The sequence below is a fragment of the Tursiops truncatus genome, chromosome 2 (assembly GCF_011762595.2).
Source record: "Tursiops truncatus isolate mTurTru1 chromosome 2, mTurTru1.mat.Y, whole genome shotgun sequence".
Lineage (NCBI taxonomy): Eukaryota > Metazoa > Chordata > Mammalia > Artiodactyla > Delphinidae > Tursiops > Tursiops truncatus.
In genome coordinates, this window is record NC_047035.1 from 84667469 (window position 1) to 84689827 (window position 22359).

Consider the following 22359-nt stretch of genomic DNA (forward strand, 5'->3'; position numbering starts at 1 on the left):
TGAGGTAACCACCAAAACTAAACACAAATGGTTGCAAGTAGTCAGTTGTGGGGACTGTGACACTGGGTATGGTGGAAGACTTGCCTTTCATTTTTGTGTCATTTTGTACAGCTTGAATTTTTTCGTGTTTGTGTATTCTGTAGTTAATGTATAAATTAAAAATTACTGTTTTTGATGCATGAAATCTAGGCATTTGATGATAGCTTTTTTTGTCATTGTAATAGACTTAAAAATTGTTCTGCCATTAGTGGCCCATTAATCCATTGATGTGAACAGAGGGATATTAACGTTATTAGACAGTCTTTGTGAAGAGCACTGTATAAGGGTATGTCATTTAAATCTTGCAACCTTTTGTGATAAGGAGGTTTCTCCATTTTACAAATACACTAACCGAGTGCTTAGAGCGTTTAAGTGACTTCTTCCTCAAGGTCACATTGCTGTTAAGTGAGCGGTAGGGATTTGAACCCAAGTTTTCCAAGCCTTTGTGTTTTTTCTACTGTGTAAGATACAATTTCTGAAATTTGGCCTTCACTCTTATCACCTGTTTACTCTTGCATTTGCCTAAAAATACTGCAGGTGGTATTGATATAAAAGCACTGTGCTTAGCTGCTGCGGGTTGTACCATGACAAAGGATTACAAATCTGGTGTTCCTCCTTTCTCAGCCCACTTAGAATTTTGTTTGAGATGTATACCTACGAGTTAACTTTATGTAAAGAGATGAATAAAATTGATATCTGTAGGAAACTGATTAGGAAAAAAGAACACAAAAATTACCAGTATCAGGAATGAGAAGTAATATTACTGCAGACTTTAAAAGGATAATAAGGAAATATTAGGAACAATTTTATGCCAATAAGTTGGACAATTTAGATGAAATGAACAATTTTTTGAAAGATACAAAGCTACCAGACTCACTTAAGAAGAAATAAATAATTGCTTAGCCCTGTACCTGTGAACTTGTAGTGAAAACTCCCACGATAATGACACCAGTTCCAGATGTCTTCACGGTTAATTCTACAAAACTGTTTAAGGAAGAAATAATATCGAGTCTACACAAACACTTCCGTAAAATGGTTTTATTCTATGAGGCCAGCATTACCCTGATACTCAAACCAGAAAAAGACATTACAATAGAACTGTAGAGTAATATCCCTGAGGAATGAATATATATATATATATATATATATATATATATATATATAAATTATAAATGAAAATTTAGCAAATCAAATCCAAGAGTATATTTGAAGGATAAGTACATCATGGCCTAGTGGGGTTTATTCCAGGTCTGCAGGGTTAATTTAACACCTGAAAATAATCACTGTAGTTCACCGTTACCGTAACAGACTTTTTTAAAAATGCCATATGATAATTTCAATAGATATTTTGAAAAATTGACAAAATCCATTTCTGGTAAAAGTTCTTAAGTGCCCTAGGAATAGAAGGAGACTTCCTCAACCTGATAAGGAACATCTATAAAAAACTCTACAGGGACATCCCTGGTGGCGCAGTGGATAAGATTTTGCACTCCCAATGTAGGGGGCCTGGTTTTGATCCCTGGTCAGGGAACTAGATCCCACATGCATGCCGCAAGTAAGAGTTCGCATGCCACAACTAAGGAACCCAAGTGCCGCAACTAAGGAACCCGTGAGCCGCAACTAAGACCAGTCACAACCAAATAAATAAATAAATATTATAACACAAACAAAAAACAAAAAACACCTCTACAGCCAACGTACTAATGGTGCTGAGTGCTTTTCCCCAGAGATTAGGAGTGAGGAATATTGTCCTCTTTCATCATGTCTGTTTAACATCATACATTCTAGCCAGTGCAGTAAGGCATGAAAAAGAAAATGCATCCAGGTTGGAAAGGAAGCAATAAAATTGGCTTTTTCATAGATAGGGAAATTCTAGGGAATCTACAAAAAAGCTACTAGGAATGTAAGTTTAGTGAGGTTACAGCATACAACAATATCAGTATACAGTGTATTTGTATATATACCAATGAACAACTGGACATTGGAGTTAAAAATACCATTTAAAGAACATACAAAGAAATGAAATGCTTAAGGATAAGTTGCCAAAAAAACCCACTTTATACTAAAAAGTGCTTAGAGCACTTTAAAAGATCTAAGTAAATGGAGAGGTACACAGTTTTCATGCATCAGAGGACTCTGTTGGTAAGATACAGTTGTCCTCAGATTGATTTATAAATTTGATGCTGTTCCAATCAAAACCTCAACAGGCTTCTTCTGGTAGAAATTGGCGAGTTGTTTCTAAAATTTATATGGAAAACAAAGGACTTAGAATAGTCCTTTAATAAACAACTTTGATAAAGAACATAGTTGATAGACTTACACTACCTGATTTTAAGACTTACTATAAAGCTGATGTAATTGGGATAAAGAAAAAGGCATTCACATACCTCATTCTATTGCACTTGGCTTTATTGTGCTTTGCAGATACTGCAGTTTTTATAGATTGAAGGTTTGTGGCAATCTGGCGTCCAGCAAGTCTGTTGGCACCATTTTTTCCAGCAACATATGCTCCCTTCATGTCTTTGTGTTGTAGTTCGGTAATTCTCACAATATTTCAAACTTTTTCATTATAATTACACTTGTTTTGGTGATCCTTGATCAGTGACCTCTGATGTTACTAATGTAATTGTTTTGAGGCTCTAGGAATTGCACCGATATAAGATGGCAAATTTAATAAATGTTGTGTGTGTTCTGACTACTCTAGCTACTGGCTATTTCCCATCTCTCTCCCTGTCCTTGACCTCCCTATTCTCTGAGACACAACAATATTGAAATTAGGCCGATTAATAACCCTACAATGGCATCCTAAGTTTTCAGGTGAAAGGAAGAGTCTTACATTTCTCATTTTAAATCAAAGTTGGAAATGATTAAGCTTAGTGATGAGGGCATGTCAAAAGCTGAGATGGGCTGAAAGCTAGGCCTCTTGCACCAGTTAGCCAAGTTGTGAATGCAAAGGAAAAGTTCTTGAAGGAAATTAAAAATGCTACTCCAGTGAACACATGAATAATAAGAAATCGAAACAGTCTTATTGCTGACATTCAGAAAGTTTAAGTGGTTTGAATAGAATATCAAACCAGTCACAACATTCCCTTAAGCCAAAGCCTAATCCAGAGCAAGGCCCTAACTCTCTTCAATTCTATGAAGGCTGCTGAGAGAGGTGAAGAAGCTGCAGAAGAAAAGTTTGAAGCTAGCTGTGCTGTGCTTGGTTCTTGAGGTTTATGGAAAGAAGCTGTCTCAATAACATAAAAGTGCAAGAAGAAGCAGCAAGTGCTGATATAGAAACTGCAGCAAGTTATCCAGATCTATCTCACATAATTAATGAAGGTTGCTACACTAAACTACAGATTTTCAATGTAGGCGAAACAGCGTTATGAAGGAAGAAGATGCCATCTGATACAATTCTGTTAGTTTTTGCATCACATATTTTGTTGGTCTGTCATTAGGTGTGTAAATGTTTGTGATAGTTTCTTCTGGATGGATTCAACCTTTTATTAATATATAATGTCCTTTGTCTCTTGCAACCTTTTTGATTTAATGTTTACTTTGTCTGATCTTGGTGTAGCCATCACTGTTCTCTTTTAGTTATTACTTAGATGGAATATCATTTTCCATCCTTTCACTTTCAACCTGTTTGTATCTTTGGCTCTCAAGTGAGTCTCTTGTACACTTGAGGGTATAGTTGGATCATGCGTTTTTTTAATCAATTCTGCCAATCTTTCTTTTGATGGGAGAATTTAATCTATTTACATTTAAAATAATTATTGATAATAAGGAGGGACTTCTGTCATTGTGCTGTTTGTTTTCTATATGCCTTAAAACTCTTTAGTTCCTCATTTCCTGCATTACTGTATTATTTTGTGTTTAGTTGATATTTTGTTGTGAAATGTTTAAATTTTTTCCTTATTTCCTTTATGGGTATTCTATAGCTATTTTTTTGTGGTTACCATAGGGGTTACATTTACCATCCTGAAGTTATAACATTCTAATTTGAATTTATACCAACTTAACTTGAATAACATAGAAAAACTCTTCTCCTTTATAGCTATGTTTCCATACCTTTTGGTTGTTGATGTCACAGTATTACATATTTATACATTGTGTGCTCAAAAACATAAATAATTTCTTAAAGTGCCTTAATTCTTTTTTTTTTTTTTTTTTTTTTTTTTTGCGATACGCGGGCCTCTCACTGTTGTGGCCTATCCCGTTGCGGAGCAACAGGCTCCGGACGCGCAGGCTCAGCGGCATGTGGGATCTTCCTGGACCAGGGCACGAACCCGTGTCCCCTGCATCGGCAGGCGGACTCTCAACCACTGCGCCACCAGGGAAGCCCAGTGCCTTAATTCTTAAATTATGTAGAAAACAAGATTTGGAGTTATAAACTAAAAATACAGTAATACTAACTTTCATAGTAATGATTTTTTCCCTTTAAATGTATTACTCTCTCAAATCCTGTAGAAAATGGAAAGTGCAGTTACAAACCATTGTTACAATAATACTGGCTTTTATAATTGCCCATGTATTTACCTGTAGTGAGATCTTTATTTTTCCATATGTTTGAATTATTGTCTAGTGTCCTTTCATTTCACCTTGCAGAACTCCCTTGAATATTTTTTGCAGGCAGGTTTAATGGTCATGAACTACCTCAGCTTTTGTTTATCTGAGAATTTCTTAATTTCTCCCTCACTATTGAACAACAGTTTTGCCACATACAGGATTTTAGCAATTTGAATAGATCAGCTCACTGTCTGGTGGCTTCCAAAGTTTCAGATGAGTAATCTGCTCATATTTCTATTGAGGATCCCTTGTGATGATTCGTTTCTCTCTTGCTGCTTGTCTTTCTCTTTTGAAAGTTTGATTATAATGTGTCTCAGTGTGGGTCTCTGTGAGTTCATCTTGGAATTTGTTGGGCTTTCTGGATGTTTATATTCATGTCTTTCCTTGAAGTTTGAAAGTTTTCAACTGTTATTTCTTCAGATGTTCTCTCTGCCCATTTCTTTTTCTCTTCTCTCTCTGGAATGCCTGTGATGCCTATATTGGTCCACTTGATGGTATCACACAGGTCCTTAGGCTCTGTTCACTTGTCTTTAATCTCTTTTATTCCTGTTCCTCAGACTCCATGATTTGCATTGTCTGATCTTCAAGTTCACTTATTCTTTCTTTTGCCTGTTCAAATCTGTCTTTGAATCCCTCTAGCTAATTTTTCATTTTAGTTACTGTACTTTCCAGCTCCAGGATTGCTTTTTGGTTTCCTTCAGGTTTTATGTCTCTTTATCAGTATTTCCATTTTACTTACACATTGTTTTCTTGACGTTCTCCACATCTTCCTTTATTTTTTTGAGTATCTTTAAGACAGTTGTTTTTAAAGTCTTTGGTATATCTGTCATTAGGTCCTTTTCAGGGACAGTTTGTTGATTTATTTTTTTCCTTTGAATTGGCCATACTTTCTTGTTTCTTTGTATGCCTTGTGATGTTTTGTGGAACACTGGACATTTGAGTCTAATAATGTGGTAACTCTGGAAATCAGATTCTCCTTCCTCAGAGTTTTGTGTTTGTTTGTTTTGTTATTTGTTTTTTTGATTGTTGTAGGCTGTCTTTTTGCCAAGGATCCGCCTGAGGTGTAAACTTAAGGTATTCTCAGGTCTTTTCTGAGCCTTTCATTGGGCATGCATAGTCACTTTCTGATTTTCCTCATACATGCAGGGTTTTGGGTTTTTTGTTCTGTTTTGTTTTTTTCTTTTTTTAGTGTTCTAGTCTTTAGTGTCTGGCTCCCAAAAAGGGGAAAAAGTGAAAAATGAAGAGGAGAAAAGGGTGCTGTCCATTTAAATCCCCTGGAAGTTACTTAAGACAAAGGGGTAACGCCTTGCAATAGTGTGAGGAGCTTCAGCAGCAGTGGCTTCCTGCCTCTTTGTCTGCACCTCTGTTGCCAGAAGCAGCAGTCAGAACCGAGATCCCTGATATTTGGAAGACAAGGTCCTTTCTGCTCACCCTGGCTCCCACTGTGTGTAAGCTGCTCCAGGAACACATGCCCAGCTGCCTGCCAGGTGACAGGAGGGAAGAAGAATGGGTAGCTGCTATTGTGCCAAGAGCTGAAATTGAACACAAAATTTACTGTCCAGGTCTTCCCCTGGAAGTTGTAAGCCTTCAGCAGATTCCAGAGTTTCAAAATACATCAGACAGATTCTGTCAGTACAGTTGTTGTTCAGATTTGGAGTTATATATGCAGTGCTGCCTATTCCACCATCTTCCCAGAAACCTCTCAATATCCATTCTTAAATTAAAAAGCAAAAAACCAAAAAAACCAAAAAGCTGTTAGCAAGCAAAATTGAATATTGTAATGGTGCTCCTTCTCTTTTTCATCTGTAATTTCATTGCAATCCTAATCAAAATCTTGACAGCTTTTTATGTGAAGCTTGAAAAGCTGATTCCAAAATTTATATGAAAATGCAAGGACCTAGAAATAGCCAGGAGGGATGTTGAACATCTCATTTATAATTGGAAATGCAAACTACATCCACAGCAAGATTCCACTACATGCCTGCCAGAATGGTTATAACAAAAATCCTCTGATAATATCAACTCTTGATAAATGGGAACTCTCATGCACTGCTAATGGGAATGTAAATTGGTATAACCACTTTGGAAAGTAGTTTGACAGTACCTACTGAAATTGGTGATTCACATGCCCTTGATCTAGCAGTTTGACTCCTAAGTAACCAGCAGAACTGTGGTCTACAACAATGTTTATGGCACCATGACGCAGAGTAACTAAAATCTGAAAACAAACCCAGATACCTAATAGCAGTAGAATGAATAAATAATAGTATGAATAATCAGTGGAGTAGTATACCACAGTAAATATAAATGAATTATGTTCAACAGCATGTAGATGCATTTTACAGATATGTGTGTGAGAAGAAAAAAAGCTACGCAAAGAACACATCTCTGTAATCATGCTTTAAAGGTTTCAAAAGTAGGCAAAATTATTATCATTATTATATTTTTTAACATCTTTATTGGAGTATAATTGCTTTACAATGGTGCATTAGTTTCTGCTTTATAACAAAGTGAATCAGCTATACATATACATATATCCCCATATCTCCTCCCTCTTGCGTCTCCCTCCCACCCTCCCTATCCCATCCCTCTAGGTGGTCACAAAGCACTGAGCTGATCTCCCTGTACTACGCGGCTGCTTCCCACTAGCTATCTGTTTTACATTTGGTAGTGTATTTATGTCCATGCTACTCTCTCACTTCGTCCCAGCTTACCCTTCCCCCTCCCCGTGTCCTCAAGTCCATTCTCTACGTCTGCGTCTTTATTCCTGTCCTGCTCCTAGGTTCTTCAGAACCTTTTTTCTTTAGATTCCATATATATGTGTTAGCATACAGTATTTTTCTCTTTCTGACTTACTTCACTCTGTGTGGCAGACTTTAGGTCCATCCACCTCACTACAAATTACTCAGTTTCGTTTCTTTTTATGGCTGAGTAATATTCCATTGTATATATGTGCCACATCTTCTTTATCCATTCACCTGTTGATGGACACTTAGGTTGCTTCCATGTCCTGGCTATTGTAAATAGAGCTGCAGTGAACATTTTGGTACATGACTCTTTTTGAATTATGGTTTTCTCAGGGTATATGCCCAGTAGTGGGATTGCTGGGTCATATGGTAGTTCTATTTTTAGTTTTTTAAGGAACCTCCATACTGTTTTCCATAGTGGCTGTATCAATTTACATTCCCACCAACAGTGCAAGAGGGTTCCCTTTTCTCCACGCCCTCTCCAGCATTTATTGTTTGTAGATTTTTTGATGATGGCCGGTCTGACTGGTATGAGGTGATACCTCATTGTAGTTTTGATTTGTATTTCTCTAATGATTAGTGATGTTGAGCATCCTTTTCATGTGTTTGTTGGCAATCTGTATGTCTTCTTTGGAGAAATGTCTATTTAGGTCTTCTGCCCATTTTTGGATTGGGTTGTTTGTTTTTTTGATATTGAGCTGCATGAGCTGCTTGTAAATTTTGGAGATTAATCCTTAGTCAGTTGCTTTATTTGCAAACATTTTCTCCCATTCTGAGGGTTGTCTTTTCATCTTGTTTATGTTTTCCTTTGCTGTGAAAAAGCTTTTAAGTTTCATTAGGTCCCATCTGTTTATTTTTGTTTTTATTTCCATTTCTCTAGGAGGCGAGTCAAAAAGGATCTTGCTGTGATTTATGTCATAAGAGTGTTCTACCTGTGTTTTCCTCTGAGAGTTTTATAGTGTCTGGCCTTACATTTAGGTCTTTAATCCATTTTGAGTTTATTTTTGTGTATGGTGTTAGGGAGTGTTCTAATTTCATTCTTTTACATGTAGCTGTCCAGTTTTCCCAGCACCACTTATTGAAGAGGCTTTTCTCCATTGTATATTTTTGCCTCCTTTTTCAAAATAAGGTGACCATATGTGTGCGAATTTATATCTGGGCTTTCTATCATGTTCCATTGATCTATATTTCTGTTTTTGTGCCAGTACCATACTGTCTTGATTACTATAGCTTTGTAGTATAGTCCAAAAGCAGGCAAAATTAAGCTATGATGTTTAGGTGTGATGTTTGGTGTTAAAAAAGGAAAGCAGGGAGGTGGCTGTCATTTAAGTGAGTCCCTTGTGGGAAGGATTATGACTGAGAAAAGCATGCAAAGGCTTCTGGGGTTTATGGCAGTATTTCATTTCTTAATCTGTAGAGTGTTTACATGGTTGTACAATATATTTGTTAATATGTATTAAGGTGTATATACATTGTTTCTGCACTTTATGGGTATTATATTTCACAATAAAAAGGTTGAAAATGGGGCTTCCCTGGTGGCGCAGTGGTTGAGAGTCTGCCTGCCAATGCAGGGGACACGGGTTCGTGCCCCGGTCCGGGAAGATCCCACATGCCTTGGAGCGGCTAGGCCCATGAGCCATGGCTGCTGAGCCTGCACGTCTGGAGCCTGTGCTCCGCAACGGGAGAGGCCACAACAATGAGAGGCCCACGTACAGGGAAAAAAAAAAAAAAAAAAAAAGGTTGAAAATGTCTTCAAAATAAGAGGGAGATGAATATAGTATGCTGATTATTAGCACAGCAGTTTTCTCGGACTTGCATGTCTAACACTTCATTTATGGAGCAAGTATGTTGGGCACTGCTAGGAGTGAGAGGAGTTAAGATATAGATAATTAGTTTCTAAGTCCATCTGTAAAAGGTTACTGTCAGTTTGATGAAACAGGTATATGGTAATCATGTAGATATATATTTATGGTAATTTTAAGTGCCACAGTAACAAAAGTGCCATGTGTTTTAAGTGTCATGAACAAAAGTCTTATCGAGAACTCAGAAGACAGAGTGATAACGCTAGGGAACCTCGGGAAGATAGTGTATTTTAGAAGGCATTTGAATAGAAATGAGGGGATATTGATTCTTTCTTGAAACATGTTTCTGTGAATATATGCTACTCTGGTTCTCCCCTTATCCTGCCTTTGCTAGTAGCTCCCTTTATCTGGGTTTCAGATGAAGGGGTACGAGTATCTCTAGTGTATTGTGAGGGGAGCAGAGAAGTGCTCTATCTTGTATTCCAGGCTGTGTAGAGGAATCAAGTGGACAGCGGGCTAATGTAGTGTGAGGAAGTGGACTGTTGTTTTGGCCCTTGTGTGGAGCTGTCCATTTTCATGGCTTCAGGTGTAGTCTCTGCCAATGACAGTCCTAATTTTTATTGCTTACCCTACTTGGCTATGTTGCTGTCACTCCCATCTTACATGTCCTAAACAGAACTCAATTCAGTAGGTTTTGTGAACTCTCCTATTTATTGGAACCACCATTTTCCCTCTTATCCACAATTGAAACTTTAGAGTTGTCTTTGATTCTCTATGAGGAATTAGGACGTTTTCAGACATTTTAAGAGGGTTTCTTCTGAAGTATTGTATATTTAGGAGTTATTATTTTCAAAAGAAAAAAAGATGAGAAAGGTTCTTTACTTATTATAATCATTAGTTTATGGAGGCTTAGAAAATCGTTGAAACATGATTAAGGGAGGTAAGACAATAGTACTTGACCTGTCTGAAGGCTTTTATTTTTGTAGTAGAATTAATATGTGTGTGAAATAATTTGTAAAACTAGACAATAAAGCTTTAACCAAATGAGTGGTAGAGGCTCTATATACACCACCTTCATTGTAAGGTCATCCCTGGTTACCCTTTTATTATTGTTATTACTACTTTTAAGAGTTTTTTTTTTTTGATGTGGACCTTTTTTTTTTTAAGTCTTTATTTGTTACAGTATTGCTTCTGTTTTATGTTTTGGGTTTTTTTTTGGCCATGAGGCATGTGGGATCATAGTTCCCTGACCAGGGATTGAACCTGCACCCCCTGCATTGGAAGGCAAAGTCTTAATCACTGGACTGCCAGGGAAGTCTCCCTGGTTACCCTTTTCAAAATTGCAACACTCCCCCTCAAAATACATACTCCCTAAACATACTGTTTACTTCTCTCTGCTTTGTTTTTTTCTCGTAAGCACTTATCAAAATCCAACATATTTTCATTATTTGTCTTGTTTATTGCCTGCCTTACCCTCTTCCCTCCAATTTAAATGTAAGCTCCATAAAGGCAGGGGTTTTTGTCAGTTTTGTTCATTACTGTATCTACAAAGTCTGATACATAGTGAACATTTGAATATTTGAATACATGAATGAATACTAGGGTTTAACCAGCCTTTGTGAATTACGTGATAAATAAGCTAAGTTATAAAAGTTGGTTAACAGAGACTGCTAAGTAGCTAATTAATTGGCCCAATCACATTCTAGCTCTGAAGGTTTTTTCCTCCCTATTTTAAGCCTTTATTCAGTATTTTGTGGTTATGCTCTGAATGATGTTAGCCTTAGGAGACTTCGGGGCAAAATTGTTCTTTACTAGTTGGGTCTTAATGTTCAGAGCAGGTGTACTTCTTATGAAATCAGGTAGCGGTTTGGATACTGCTTTGTTATAAAAGATTAAGTGTCTGATTAAGTGTCAGTTGCTGCATAGTCACATTTTATGTGACTTTAGGCATAGATTTTGGGTCTTTGGTTCAGAATCAGCTATATCCTCTCAGAGCACTGACTATTGAAATTCAAAAAACAAGGTTTGCTTCTCTGTCTTCTTGATGGGATTGGGCAGTTTGCTTTAAGAATAAAGCCAGCAGCCTATTAACCTAGATCCTCCATTTAATTTGGTTAAATAATCAATGCATATTTTCCTTTCTGTAGAACTTGTTGATAGTATGATTTCATCTCAGTCAGGTTTCATTGCTTTTGTATTAAATGTATTTTTGCTCCTGTGCTGAGTTCAGGCTAACTTTTGAATACAATTTGTCATCAGAAGGCAACAGTAACAGCTCTGGAGCCAGATTGACTGGGTTTGATCCTGCTTTTGCCTCTTACTGATGGACTTGCCTGAACCTCAGCTTCTGCAAAATGGGAATAATAATACCTCAAGGACTATTGTTACAGTTACATGATTTAAAACATATGAAGTGCTTAGAGTCTGTACATAGTAAGGTTCAATAAATATTTGTTATTTGTAAAATTAAAAACTGTAGTATAGAATGATTACCTTTCCAAGATACTAGAGGAAGTCTCTTCTGACCGTGTTAAATATAATAGCATCTCCTGTTAACTCTTCATCCTTTATTTACCCAGCTATATTGTTCAACGGTGCTCTTCTTACTTGATACTACTATATGTTTATTAGTTTGTTTTCTCCTATGGGTTATAAACTCTGTGAAGGCAAGAACTTTGTTTTAGTCATAGCTGTTTTCACTCTAGTGTCTAAAACAGTATCTGATTTATAATAGGTATTCAACAAATATTTGGTTAATAGATGAATGAATTAAGGTGCATGAGGGCAACTAAAGGTTTTCTTAGGGGGCATCTGTTTGATTATTTTAATGAGTTGGTGCTTTTTATGAGGAGCATATTTTGTTTTGGCAATGCCGCAGTGAACTTTTGTTGCCAAAGGCATCTAACAATCTTACCCTTCTTTTTGTTAAGCTATATGTGAAACAGAGCCTGAACAGCCTGTTCGACATTACCCATTATGGGTGAAAGTAGAAGGTGAAGTAGATCCAGAGCCAGTTTATATCCCAACGCCTTCTGTCATTGAGCCTATGAAACCATTGTTGTTGCCTCAGCCAGAAGTTTTATCTACTACTGTAAAGGGCAAACTGCTCACTGGAATTAAACCTGCAAGGGCATATACTCCCAAACCCAATCCTGTGGTAAGCTTGGTGTTAACATCTTTTATTGAAAGTTACAAAAATCATTTGTAAAGTTGATGGGTTTCAACCAGATTTTTGGTTTGTATTCTGTGAATCATGGTGCTTTCAGGTAATATGTCTGCAAGCCATTTCCCTTTCTGATTTAGTCAGTTTAATTGATGGCACTTTAAAAAATGTCATTAAAAGTAGAGTGAATAGTAGTATGGTTGACCCTTGAGCAATACAGGGGTTAAGAGTGTGGACCCTCTGTGCAGTCAAAAGTCTGCATATAACGTTACATTTAACCCTCTGTGTCCATAATTCTGCATGTGTGGATTCAGCCAGCCGAGGATCATGTAGTACTGTAGTATTTACTGTTGACGAAAAGGTGTGTAAGTGGACCTGTGCAGGATTACTGTAATTCTTAAAGATAGCCAAATCTCTCTTTAGAAGGATCATATAAAGATGGGCCTTTTTTTTTTTAAACGTGACTTGCAAAAGGTACTCTTATTCCTGTAGTATAGAATATTGAGTGATTAAGATGTATGTAGTACACGTTATTAGAAAAGCATTAGGGAGAAGGTTTAAAAAATTACTGTGATCTTTTTAAAGCAAATTTTTTTATATACAGTAAAGTTCAAGATTTAAAATAACGTTTGCATGACCAGATGAAGATGATAGGTAAAAGAGCTGATGCTTCTCTTGTGTTAATAGCTTAAGCATATCTGATTATTAATAAATCCATTTCAGTCTTTACAGTCCATTAAATTGAAGAAGATCTTTTAGTGCAGTGCTATTCAGTGTGGTCTCGTACAGTGCTGATCTATAACTGTTTGTTATTAGTCTGTGATGAAATAAGTATAGAAAATGAGAGTAGATGTTGAGAAACTTTTGCTACAAGTTGATAGAGAAATTTTTATCTATTAAATCTAATACTGAAAGACCTGGCCTTTATTTTTCTGGTAATTTATTTTACAAAAGTTTCAGTCTGTGTGTGACAGGTAATTAAGAAATTTATCCTTCACTGCAGATAATTTGAGAAGCACTGCTCTGGTGTGCTGAATTTTCTTGAAAGAGAACCAGATCCTTTCTAACTGCCCCAAGATTCAGCACATACAAACTGTAATTGTACTATTTAACTTTAAAGTTTGCATTAAATTTTTTAAGTGTTGTAATAGAAGCAAAGATTAAACATCCTTTTCCTTTGGGAGTCCCAGAGACTTTTCCCCAGTGTTTGGAATGTTTTGTTGTATGAAACTTACAGATTCGGGAAGAAGACAAGGATCCAGTCTACTTGTACTTTGAAAGTATGATGACTTGTGCCCGAGTTCGAGTGTATGAACGAAAACAAGAGGAACAGAGACAACCATCACCATCACCATCACCATCGTTTCAGCAGCAGGGCTCATGTCATTCTAGTCCTGAGAACTGTAGTGTAAAGGTGAATTACTTATTGCGTAGATTTTTCTTTTTAACTTCCGATTCCCTGTTGCTGGTATTAGAATTTGCATTACTATTGGAATAATTTGAAATAATTCTGAACGGCAGAGAAGGTTTACATAATGTGTCTATCAATTTATATGTTTCTCTGCATGCCTATTCTAGAGAATATTCCCTTAAGGTCATTAAAAGTATTCTTTCTGATGTTGGAGTAACTTTTAAAAGTTTAAACATTTTTGGTTTTAATTAATGTGATTATTAGTATTTGCATCTTTCCACATTGGTGAATTTTCTAAATAACTGAAACTTGTTTCATTAAACATCAAATATTTTTCCTTCTTTACTAGAATTACACTATGAAGTGCACTGTTAATTCTTTCTTGGTAACTCAGTCACTGTCAAGGACATTAAACAGCAAGACTACTTGTTTTTACGGTTGTATAATATGATAGTAATGCACCTGTGCATGTGGATGTGAAGATGTTCTTTGAGCACTTTAATCTTTCTACCGTTTTAGGCTTCCTTGAGAAATTTAATTCTCATGTCCTAGTCTCTATTGATATTAAATATGTGTTGAATTGAAGTATTTTCTGTGTTACTCTCTTTGTCAGGAGCCAGATTCTGAACAGCAGCCCTTGAAACCAATCACCTGTGACCTGGAGGACGATTCTGATAAATCACAAGGTCAGAATGAAAACTAGGTCTTATCATTTGATAGTATTTATATTATATAGGTGTGGATTATACTAATAATGGGGGGAAATCAAAGCTACCAATCCAGAGCATGTCTACCTACCCTGTTTCTAGTTTTTGCTAAAAATAGAGATGATAGATAAGTTTTTTTCCAATTATTTGCTGTGTTTCTCACTCCTGTTCTAAGAAGTACAGTTTGTTGGTGTTGATATGGTATGTTGTTGCAAGAAACATTTAGGATGAAGTCAGTGATTTTTGTTTTTAAACTTCTTTATATAAAAACCTCAGCAATATTGGCATCATTAGCTACTGAAATTTTCCCTGGTGTTCTCAATAGTTGCCACAGTTGGAGAAATACAGAGGGAGAAAGGAGGGAGTATTGCTGATTTATCTAGTAAAGGCTACTGCCAGAATTACTATGGTGAAAGGTAGTGTCTAGGGAGTTAACTATTTGTTTTTGGTTTTGCTCTTTAAAACTTCAGACATTTAAGCAGCAGTGCCTCCTAACTTTTTTTTAATGGCATGATAAACACAAAAAATGGTAATGTTGTTAGCACACCGGGGCAAGTGGAGGAAGCTACCTATTAACATGACCACCCTGAAGGCTGAGGGGATCTGTATCCTGACATCTGTAACTATAGCACATTGGTTGGGAGATTCTGCTATAGAAATCTAGCTAGTGAATATACATTTAGTTAATATGTTGCCATGAATATAAGCACACTTGAGTGGTTTTGCATAAAATGTAGAAGTGGAGCAATCATATCTAGAGATACAGAAGTAATTCAGAAGTATTTACAGTGGAAACTAGAGATAGAGCTCACTTTTTTTTTTTTAAAAACCAAACACCATCTCTCTTGCTGCTGTTCTTTAGGGTTGACTTTACCCATCACATATTACAAAGCATCTTGCAAGTATCTTTGCTTTGCCCATATGGATAGCAAGTACACTATCCCAAATAAGCCTAACCTTGGTTATATACTTTGTTTGCAAGGTGATACTTTCTTAGGTAATAGTTAATGGCTTTTTAGGGCAGTCTTAAGAGGGACTCCCTTTTATTGAGAGCCCAGTGAGCAGAATAGTGAAGATTTTATAGTCTGATTATCTGGAATCTTTTTTTTCATGGAAAATTCCCAAATTATGAGTGTCAAATTACCACTGAAAGTACCTGGGAATGGGACACTGGGCAACTGTTGAATTTCTATGCCCCTGGCAGTTTCTGAGAACTCAGGAAAAATAAAAATTTTTCAAAGTTCAGTACAAAATTCTGTGATACAGAAATATCTTTCAATTCTTTATCAGAAAAGAGCTGGAAGTCTTCCTGCAATGAAGGGGAATCCTCTTCTACCTCCTATGTGCATCAGAGGTCACCTGGCGGTCCCACCAAACTGATAGAAATCATCTCAGACTGCAACTGGGAGGAGGATCGGAACAAGATTTTGAGCATCTTATCGCAGCACATCAATAGCAACATGCCACAGTCACTTAAGGTGGGCAGCTTCATCATTGAGTTGGCTTCTCAGCGAAAGAGCCGGGGTGAAAAGAATCCTCCTGTTTATTCTTCTCGTGTGAAAATCTCTATGCCATCATGTCAAGACCAAGATGATATGGCTGAGAAATCTGGATCAGAGACTCCTGACGGTCCATTATCCCCTGGGAAAATGGATGATATCTCTCCCGTGCAGACAGATGCCCTGGATTCAGTGAGGGAGAGATTACATGGAGGCAAAGGTCTGCCCTTTTATGCAGGGCTTTCTCCTGCAGGGAAGCTTGTGGCCTATAAACGTAAACCCAGTTCAAGCACATCTGGGCTTATCCAGGTGAGAATTATCTTTAATCTGGATGTAGCACCTTTTTATACTTAGGAAACACCTTGATTTTTCAGAACCCTTTGTGGGCCTTATATTACTTATCTTCACATTTCCTGGGAACTGGGTGACAAAATCATTACCTCTTTTTGTAATAGGCCTAGGTTAGATGCATACCTAGGGTGAATTTTTGGCACATTTACAAACAGAAAGGTAGAGTACTATATTGGCGTATAGTTTTCTTTCTAGTCTTCCTAGAAAGTTGCTCTTAAACTGTATTACCTGGGCTGCAGTGATATTTTGACAGTCAAGCAAGGAGAGTAAGGGATTCAGTCTAGTTCTTGGGATTATTATTAGCAGACAGCTTTTAAAATAAACAAGGTGAAACTGACTTTTAAGATAGGCAGTATGTTTGGAAACTTGGGAGAAAATTTAAATTTAAAATGGTGTTAATTCAAATACATAAATGTAAAAATGAGCCACAATTTACTTATTTTTTCTTTATTTGATTCATAGAGTTTTTGCAGTCTAATCATTGTTGTAGGGCAAATATCTATATCCTTGCTGTTAAGTAATTCAGGCAGGTATATTAGTAAAATTATACTGGCATTAGAAAATCCTTTGGAAAGAAAAGTTCTGAGGTAAAATGTCACAGTCAAAAAGCTTTTCTCTTTTTGTTCAGTGACATATCAAATGCACTTTTATATCATAGTACCAAATGTGGGTTAGTGTCTGACTTTATTGCTAAGGTTACTTGACTTCACTAGCTCAACTGCTTCTCTGGGCTAAGGTCTGTTCCATTGTTATGACTGATCTACTTAATTAAAAACTTTCTGTTGCAGTTGCTATGTAACTGCTTCTGTTGATATTTCTTAAACTCTTAATGATGAGAAGAGTGTTTTCTCCTTGTTTCATTTATTGATTGATACTTTGAGAACAGAGACTTACCTGAGATCATTTCTAGTGAGATTAAACACCCCTCAGATACAGTCATAGAAATTTTGTGTTCTCCTCTGTAGGACTCAGAAAGCCACTGTAAAATATGAACCTGCATAAGCAGTCAGGCCACTGTTATAAGGTATGCTTTGGGGGAGCTACTGAGTAGTGTTCAGAGCAAGTCCCAAAGGAGCAGATAGGGGTATCTGATCCAGACTCCACAGAACCTGGAAGACTATATAGTAAAGTTTACTTTAGGATGGAAAGATCGTATTCTTTGTATCAAACATGGGGCAAAGATATTCCTGATCTTTCTGGAAATAATAACAATTTTACTTAAGTAGCAAAGAGTAATTTTGTGTCTTAGAAGAGAGAGGAGCTTGGTGTAGCTATTCTCCTCACCAGTTCCCTATTAATTTAGAGAGTAGGATTTTCCCCACCTCACTCCACTTCCTCACCCCTTTAAATGATGGAAAAGAGAGACAGGAAAGGGTATCTCCTCTAGTCACTTAGCAATATGACATAGAGAACTTGGGTAAGAAACTTGGGAGGTTTTTGTTTTCTTTTTTTAAAAATGATTCTCATGCCTAAGATGGGGTGGTCTGTCAACTCAGGCAGTAGAGAAAAATCTTTACCTCATTCATTGATTCATTTTCTTCTGACAATTTAAAAAATTACTATGAGTTTCAACTAGCATTTATCTTGAGTCCAAGTTTTGTCCAAAAGATGAAGACAATTATCTTCAAAGTTGAGTTTTTTGAAAATTGAAAACTAAGGTGACTTTGTGGCTTAGGTATTTGTAACAGTGGCTTTCTCATAAGTTAAAGTAGACTCACCATATATTTTTCAAGTATGAAGGATGCTTATGAGAAGGGTTCATCATGCCACTGGTCTTGTCAGATTTCATGGAACACAGTTACTCATATTTTTTGCTGATGATTGTTAATAGCTTAACCAGAGTTGCATGTTGACAAGTAAAACAATTGGATGGTTTTCCTTAGATTTGACTGTATCTTACACATATCTAGGATGCAGGTATGATGAGTTTCTAAGATTCTCTGTTTCCAAACTACCAAAATGAAGGAGATGAGATTAGTTTAGAGTATCAGATGACAACATTTTTTTCCATCTCCTAAATACTCAGATTATACCAAATGGAAAAAGTCCATTTCTTTTTCCCTTTAAATCTGAAAAACAGACTTTTAAAACCTGGTAAAAATGAAACCCTTGTCAAGGGAGATGAGTTAGCAAGAGAATTTTATCTTTACAGAATTTCTCTTTGCCACTTGTTTCAGGTTAATGGTAAGAGTTACCCGCAGGCTAAGTTGCTATTGGGACAGATGGGGGCATTGCATCCAGCCAATAGGCTAGCTGCTTATATCACAGGCAGGTTGCGACCCTCAGTCCTGGACCTCTCAACCCTCAGTACTGTCATCTCCAAGGTAGCATCCAATGCCAAGGTGGCTGCATCCAGGAAACCACGTACCCTGTTGCCTTCAACATCCAATTCCAAAACGGCATCCTCCTCCAGCGCTACAACAAATCGCCCTGGGAAGAATCTGAAGGCATTTGTCCCGGCGAAAAGACCAATTGGTAAGTTGGACTGTATATACGTTTTCCAAAGGGTTGTAACCTGGTGCTGGGCCAGTGGATACAGATACGGGGGTTGTAAAACTTAGAGAAATATAGAAGTTGGCATTATTTTTTTTCTTGATGTCTATCTTGCCTGAATTTTTTAATTTTTTAGTAACTCTTCTGATGACCTACAATACTAGATGAACTGAATTTGAGTTAGTTTTACAGTTATTTCCAGACTTTTAGACTGGTTTTATTAATGTAGAAAAAGACTTAGGTTTTTAATTTTGTTTTTCAAAAGGGAAGATGTATTCTTAAATACTTTCCCTAATTTACTATTTTTCCTATGAGGACTGGTGTTTTTGGTACCAGTCATATGTATGTTTCTTGAACCTAATGAAACCAAGGAGCTAGCAAAATCAAAGTGGGTTGAGTTAGTATTAGTCTTAGAGTAGAAGGCTCTTGTAAAATAGAATTTTGGAAACAGTGCTTTATTATATTCATCCCTGTTCTGTGAGTAAAAACCTCATTTGTTTAACATTGCAGTGCTAGAGTCTGTAAAAAATTACCTTCTTGAAATCATTTGTGTTTTAGCATTGAGAGTATATACAGTTGGTTTACTGGATTCCTCTTTTTGTTGTTTCAGATCTATTTAGGAATGTTAAGTAAAAATGTCATTTGCTCTATTTTTATTCCTCTAATAGGAAATTGAAATCTCTGGCTAAATGCTGGACTTGTGTGAAGATGGAGGATAGGCCTTGCCTTAAAAAGAACCCATTTTACCTCTTTCTTAAAAAGTAGCTTCAGTTGGTGATTTTTAAAAAAGATAGTCTTATCCTGCCCTCTTTTTTTTTTTTTTTGGTGGTACGTGGGCCTCTCACTCTTGTGGCCTCTCCCGTTGCGGAGTACATGCTCCGGACGCGCAGGCTCAGCGGCCATGGCTCACAGGCTCAGCGGCCATGGCTCACGGGCCCAGCCACTCCGCGGCATGTGGGATCTTCCCGGACCGGGGCATGAACCCGCGTCCCCTGCATCGGCAGGCGGACTCTCAACCATTGCGCCACCAGGGAAGCCCCCTGCCCTCTTTTAAAAAATGTCTTTATACATTTTAGAAAAATGCAAAACTTTACTGTCTTGTAAAAGGACAGCAATAAAGAGGTGGAGGTGCTGGGACAGGAGGAAGTGATGGAAAAAAGTTTTAAAATTAGAATTAGGAATACAGTTTCAACTTCTTATTTTCTTCATCTGTTTTTATTCATTCATTCAGAGAGCACACAGAGAAACAGTTGTATTAAGTTGGAAGCTAGGCAGAAATCCACACCCAGAGAGAAAGGGTATGGGCGTCCTTTCTAATGAGGAGGAGTGCAGTCTCTTCATCTGTTTTAGATGATGAAGTTGTGTGCTGCTGTACTGTCTTTTTAGTGTCCTGGCAATTTGATTATATTGCATAACCAAAAGAATTTCAGAAGGAACACCCAATTTCAATCCCTTTGTTAAAGTTAGAATTTTAAAGGTTTGGTTTGGGTGGAGAGGTGTGTTTGATTTCTGTGGGTGGAAATTGGCATGTGTAATGCAGGTAAGAAATTTCTTAATACCTGTAAGAAATTGACCCAGTGGTGCACAATATGTTGATAAACACAATCACTACAAGGATAAAATATGAGAACTGAAGATTTTTGACCAGCAAATTTTTATTTGCAGCGGCTCGACCCTCTCCTGGTGGTGTGTTCACACAGTTTGTGATGAGTAAAGTTGGAGCCCTGCAACAGAAGATACCTGGAGTTAGCACACCCCAACCCCTAACAGGGCCACAGAAGTTCAGTATCAGACCTTCTCCAGTAATGGTCGTCACACCTGTGGTTTCTTCTGAGCCAGTTCAGGTGTGCAGTCCTGTGACTGCTGCTGTCACTACTACCACCCCTCAAGTGTTTTTAGAGAATGTTACTGCTGTGACACCTGTGACTGCTATTTCTGACGTGGGAACTAAGGAAACTACTTATTCTTCTGGTGCCCCCACTGCAGGGGTTGTTGAGGTCTCTGAAACTAATACCAGCACCCTTGTAACACCTACCCAGTCTACAGCCACTGTGAACCTTATCAAAACGACTGGGATAACTACCCCTGTGGCTTCAGTTGCTTTTCCTAAGTCTTTGGTAGCATCTCCTCCAACCATAACTCTTCCTGTTGCTTCCACTGCCTCCACCTCCATAGTCGTGGTGACCACAGCTGCATCTTCCTCCATGGTGACCACACCAACTTCATCTCTGAGCTCTGTTCCCATTATACTCTCGGGAATTGATGGGAGTCCACCAGTGAGCCAGAGACCAGGTAAGGCCTAGATGTTACAAGCTGGTTTACTCAGCTGTTTATATAACTTTGTGGTTTTGATAGGATTATAGATATATCAGGTGTTTCTGCTATAACATGATACATATATTCCTAAAAATCATTACATTCTGCAAAACTGAACACTGAAAATAATAGAGCTTGTGGTAAAGATAGGGTTAGGACAATCACTGAAAATTCATGCAATTTTGTAACCAGAGCGCTAATAAAACCTGTAACTGGTACTTTAGAGATAAACAGCGTTGACAGATGGTTTAATGGGGCTAGAGATTTCTTCAGGAGATTAACGATATTCAAAAACATTAGAATGGAAATGCTGGCTGAAGAATACTGCATATGGGAGTGGAACTCTGAGCCAGTAGAGCAGCGTTAAGGTGGGCACAGGAGGAAGTGCAGCCTGTTGTGTGCTGAGAGCTGGTGGCGCATATCTCTGAGGAGGGAACCATATGTAGTTGTTCCCTGTTTTGGGGGTGGGAGGGCTGCTGCTTTATATTTAAAAAAGATTGGAGGGCTTCTGCTTCTGCTGCAGCCAAGCTGAGGGCCCTTTCTCTCCTCCTTGCTTAAGATTAAAATTCTAGGTCCTCTTTCTTGGTAAAAATCATTTATGAATCAGCCCAACTCCTATATACTACTGACATTATTCTCCTGCTTAATTACTATATGTAAACTGATTGAAATAGAAGTAAGGAGGCATATTTCTTTGTTCTGGACTCTGATATTTTATATGTTAAGTTTATAGTTAAAATGAAATTTTTTCTCTTGTTGGCTTAGTTTAAGTGAATTTGAAATAGGAATAGTTCAACACTTTGGTAATTTTTCTATCTTAATTCAACCAGCTAAAGCAAGTTGTTCTCTTAGTAGACTCTAAGAGGAATTACTGTGGAAAAGAGTATGAAAGACTTTGCAGGATTTAAGGGGGAATAAAATAGCCAACAGCAGTTCTGTCTTGGTAACTGATAGTTTTCCTACTAAATATTTTTGTCTTTAGGGGCATGGTCCAAATCCCTCTTGATATTTTAGGAAAGAAGTGATTTATAAATTGAAGTGCTGTTGAAAGGAAAAATGGATGACAGTATCAAATTTGTTGTCTTTTGCTACTTCCTGTAAATAAACATACCAAAAATGGCTAATATATAATTTCAAAAGTAAGATAGTTGTTGATGAAGCTGTTTTGATTTCCTGTGTATCTCAAGGTTCATATCTTGTCATATTTTAACTGGTCATGTCTTCTAAATCATGGATTCTAACCTTTCTTTATATTTTTAATTGTCATGAAACTGTAA

General features: G+C 37.2%; 1 protein-coding gene across 29 annotated transcripts in view; it reads left to right on the plus strand.

Moving 5' to 3' along the window:
- Window positions 1-22359, plus strand: part of MGA (MAX dimerization protein MGA) — a 156266-nt gene that overhangs the window by 113432 nt on the left and 20475 nt on the right. For 10 of the 29 annotated variants that reach the window (XM_073800769.1, XM_073800783.1, XM_073800781.1 and 7 more), the window contains 6 exons: window positions 12073-12299; window positions 13543-13719; window positions 14330-14402; window positions 15714-16231; window positions 18451-18748; window positions 20432-21058. In XM_073800769.1, coding sequence (XP_073656870.1) covers window positions 12073-12299; window positions 13543-13719; window positions 14330-14402; window positions 15714-16231; window positions 18451-18748; window positions 20432-21058 — 1920 coding nt within the window. Of the gene's footprint in view, window positions 1-11401; window positions 11705-12072; window positions 12300-13542; window positions 13720-14329; window positions 14403-15713; window positions 16232-18450; window positions 18749-20431; window positions 21059-22359 lie in introns of those variants that run through there. The other 19 variants (XM_073800772.1, XM_073800773.1, XM_073800785.1 and 16 more) reach the window with 18 other exon arrangements.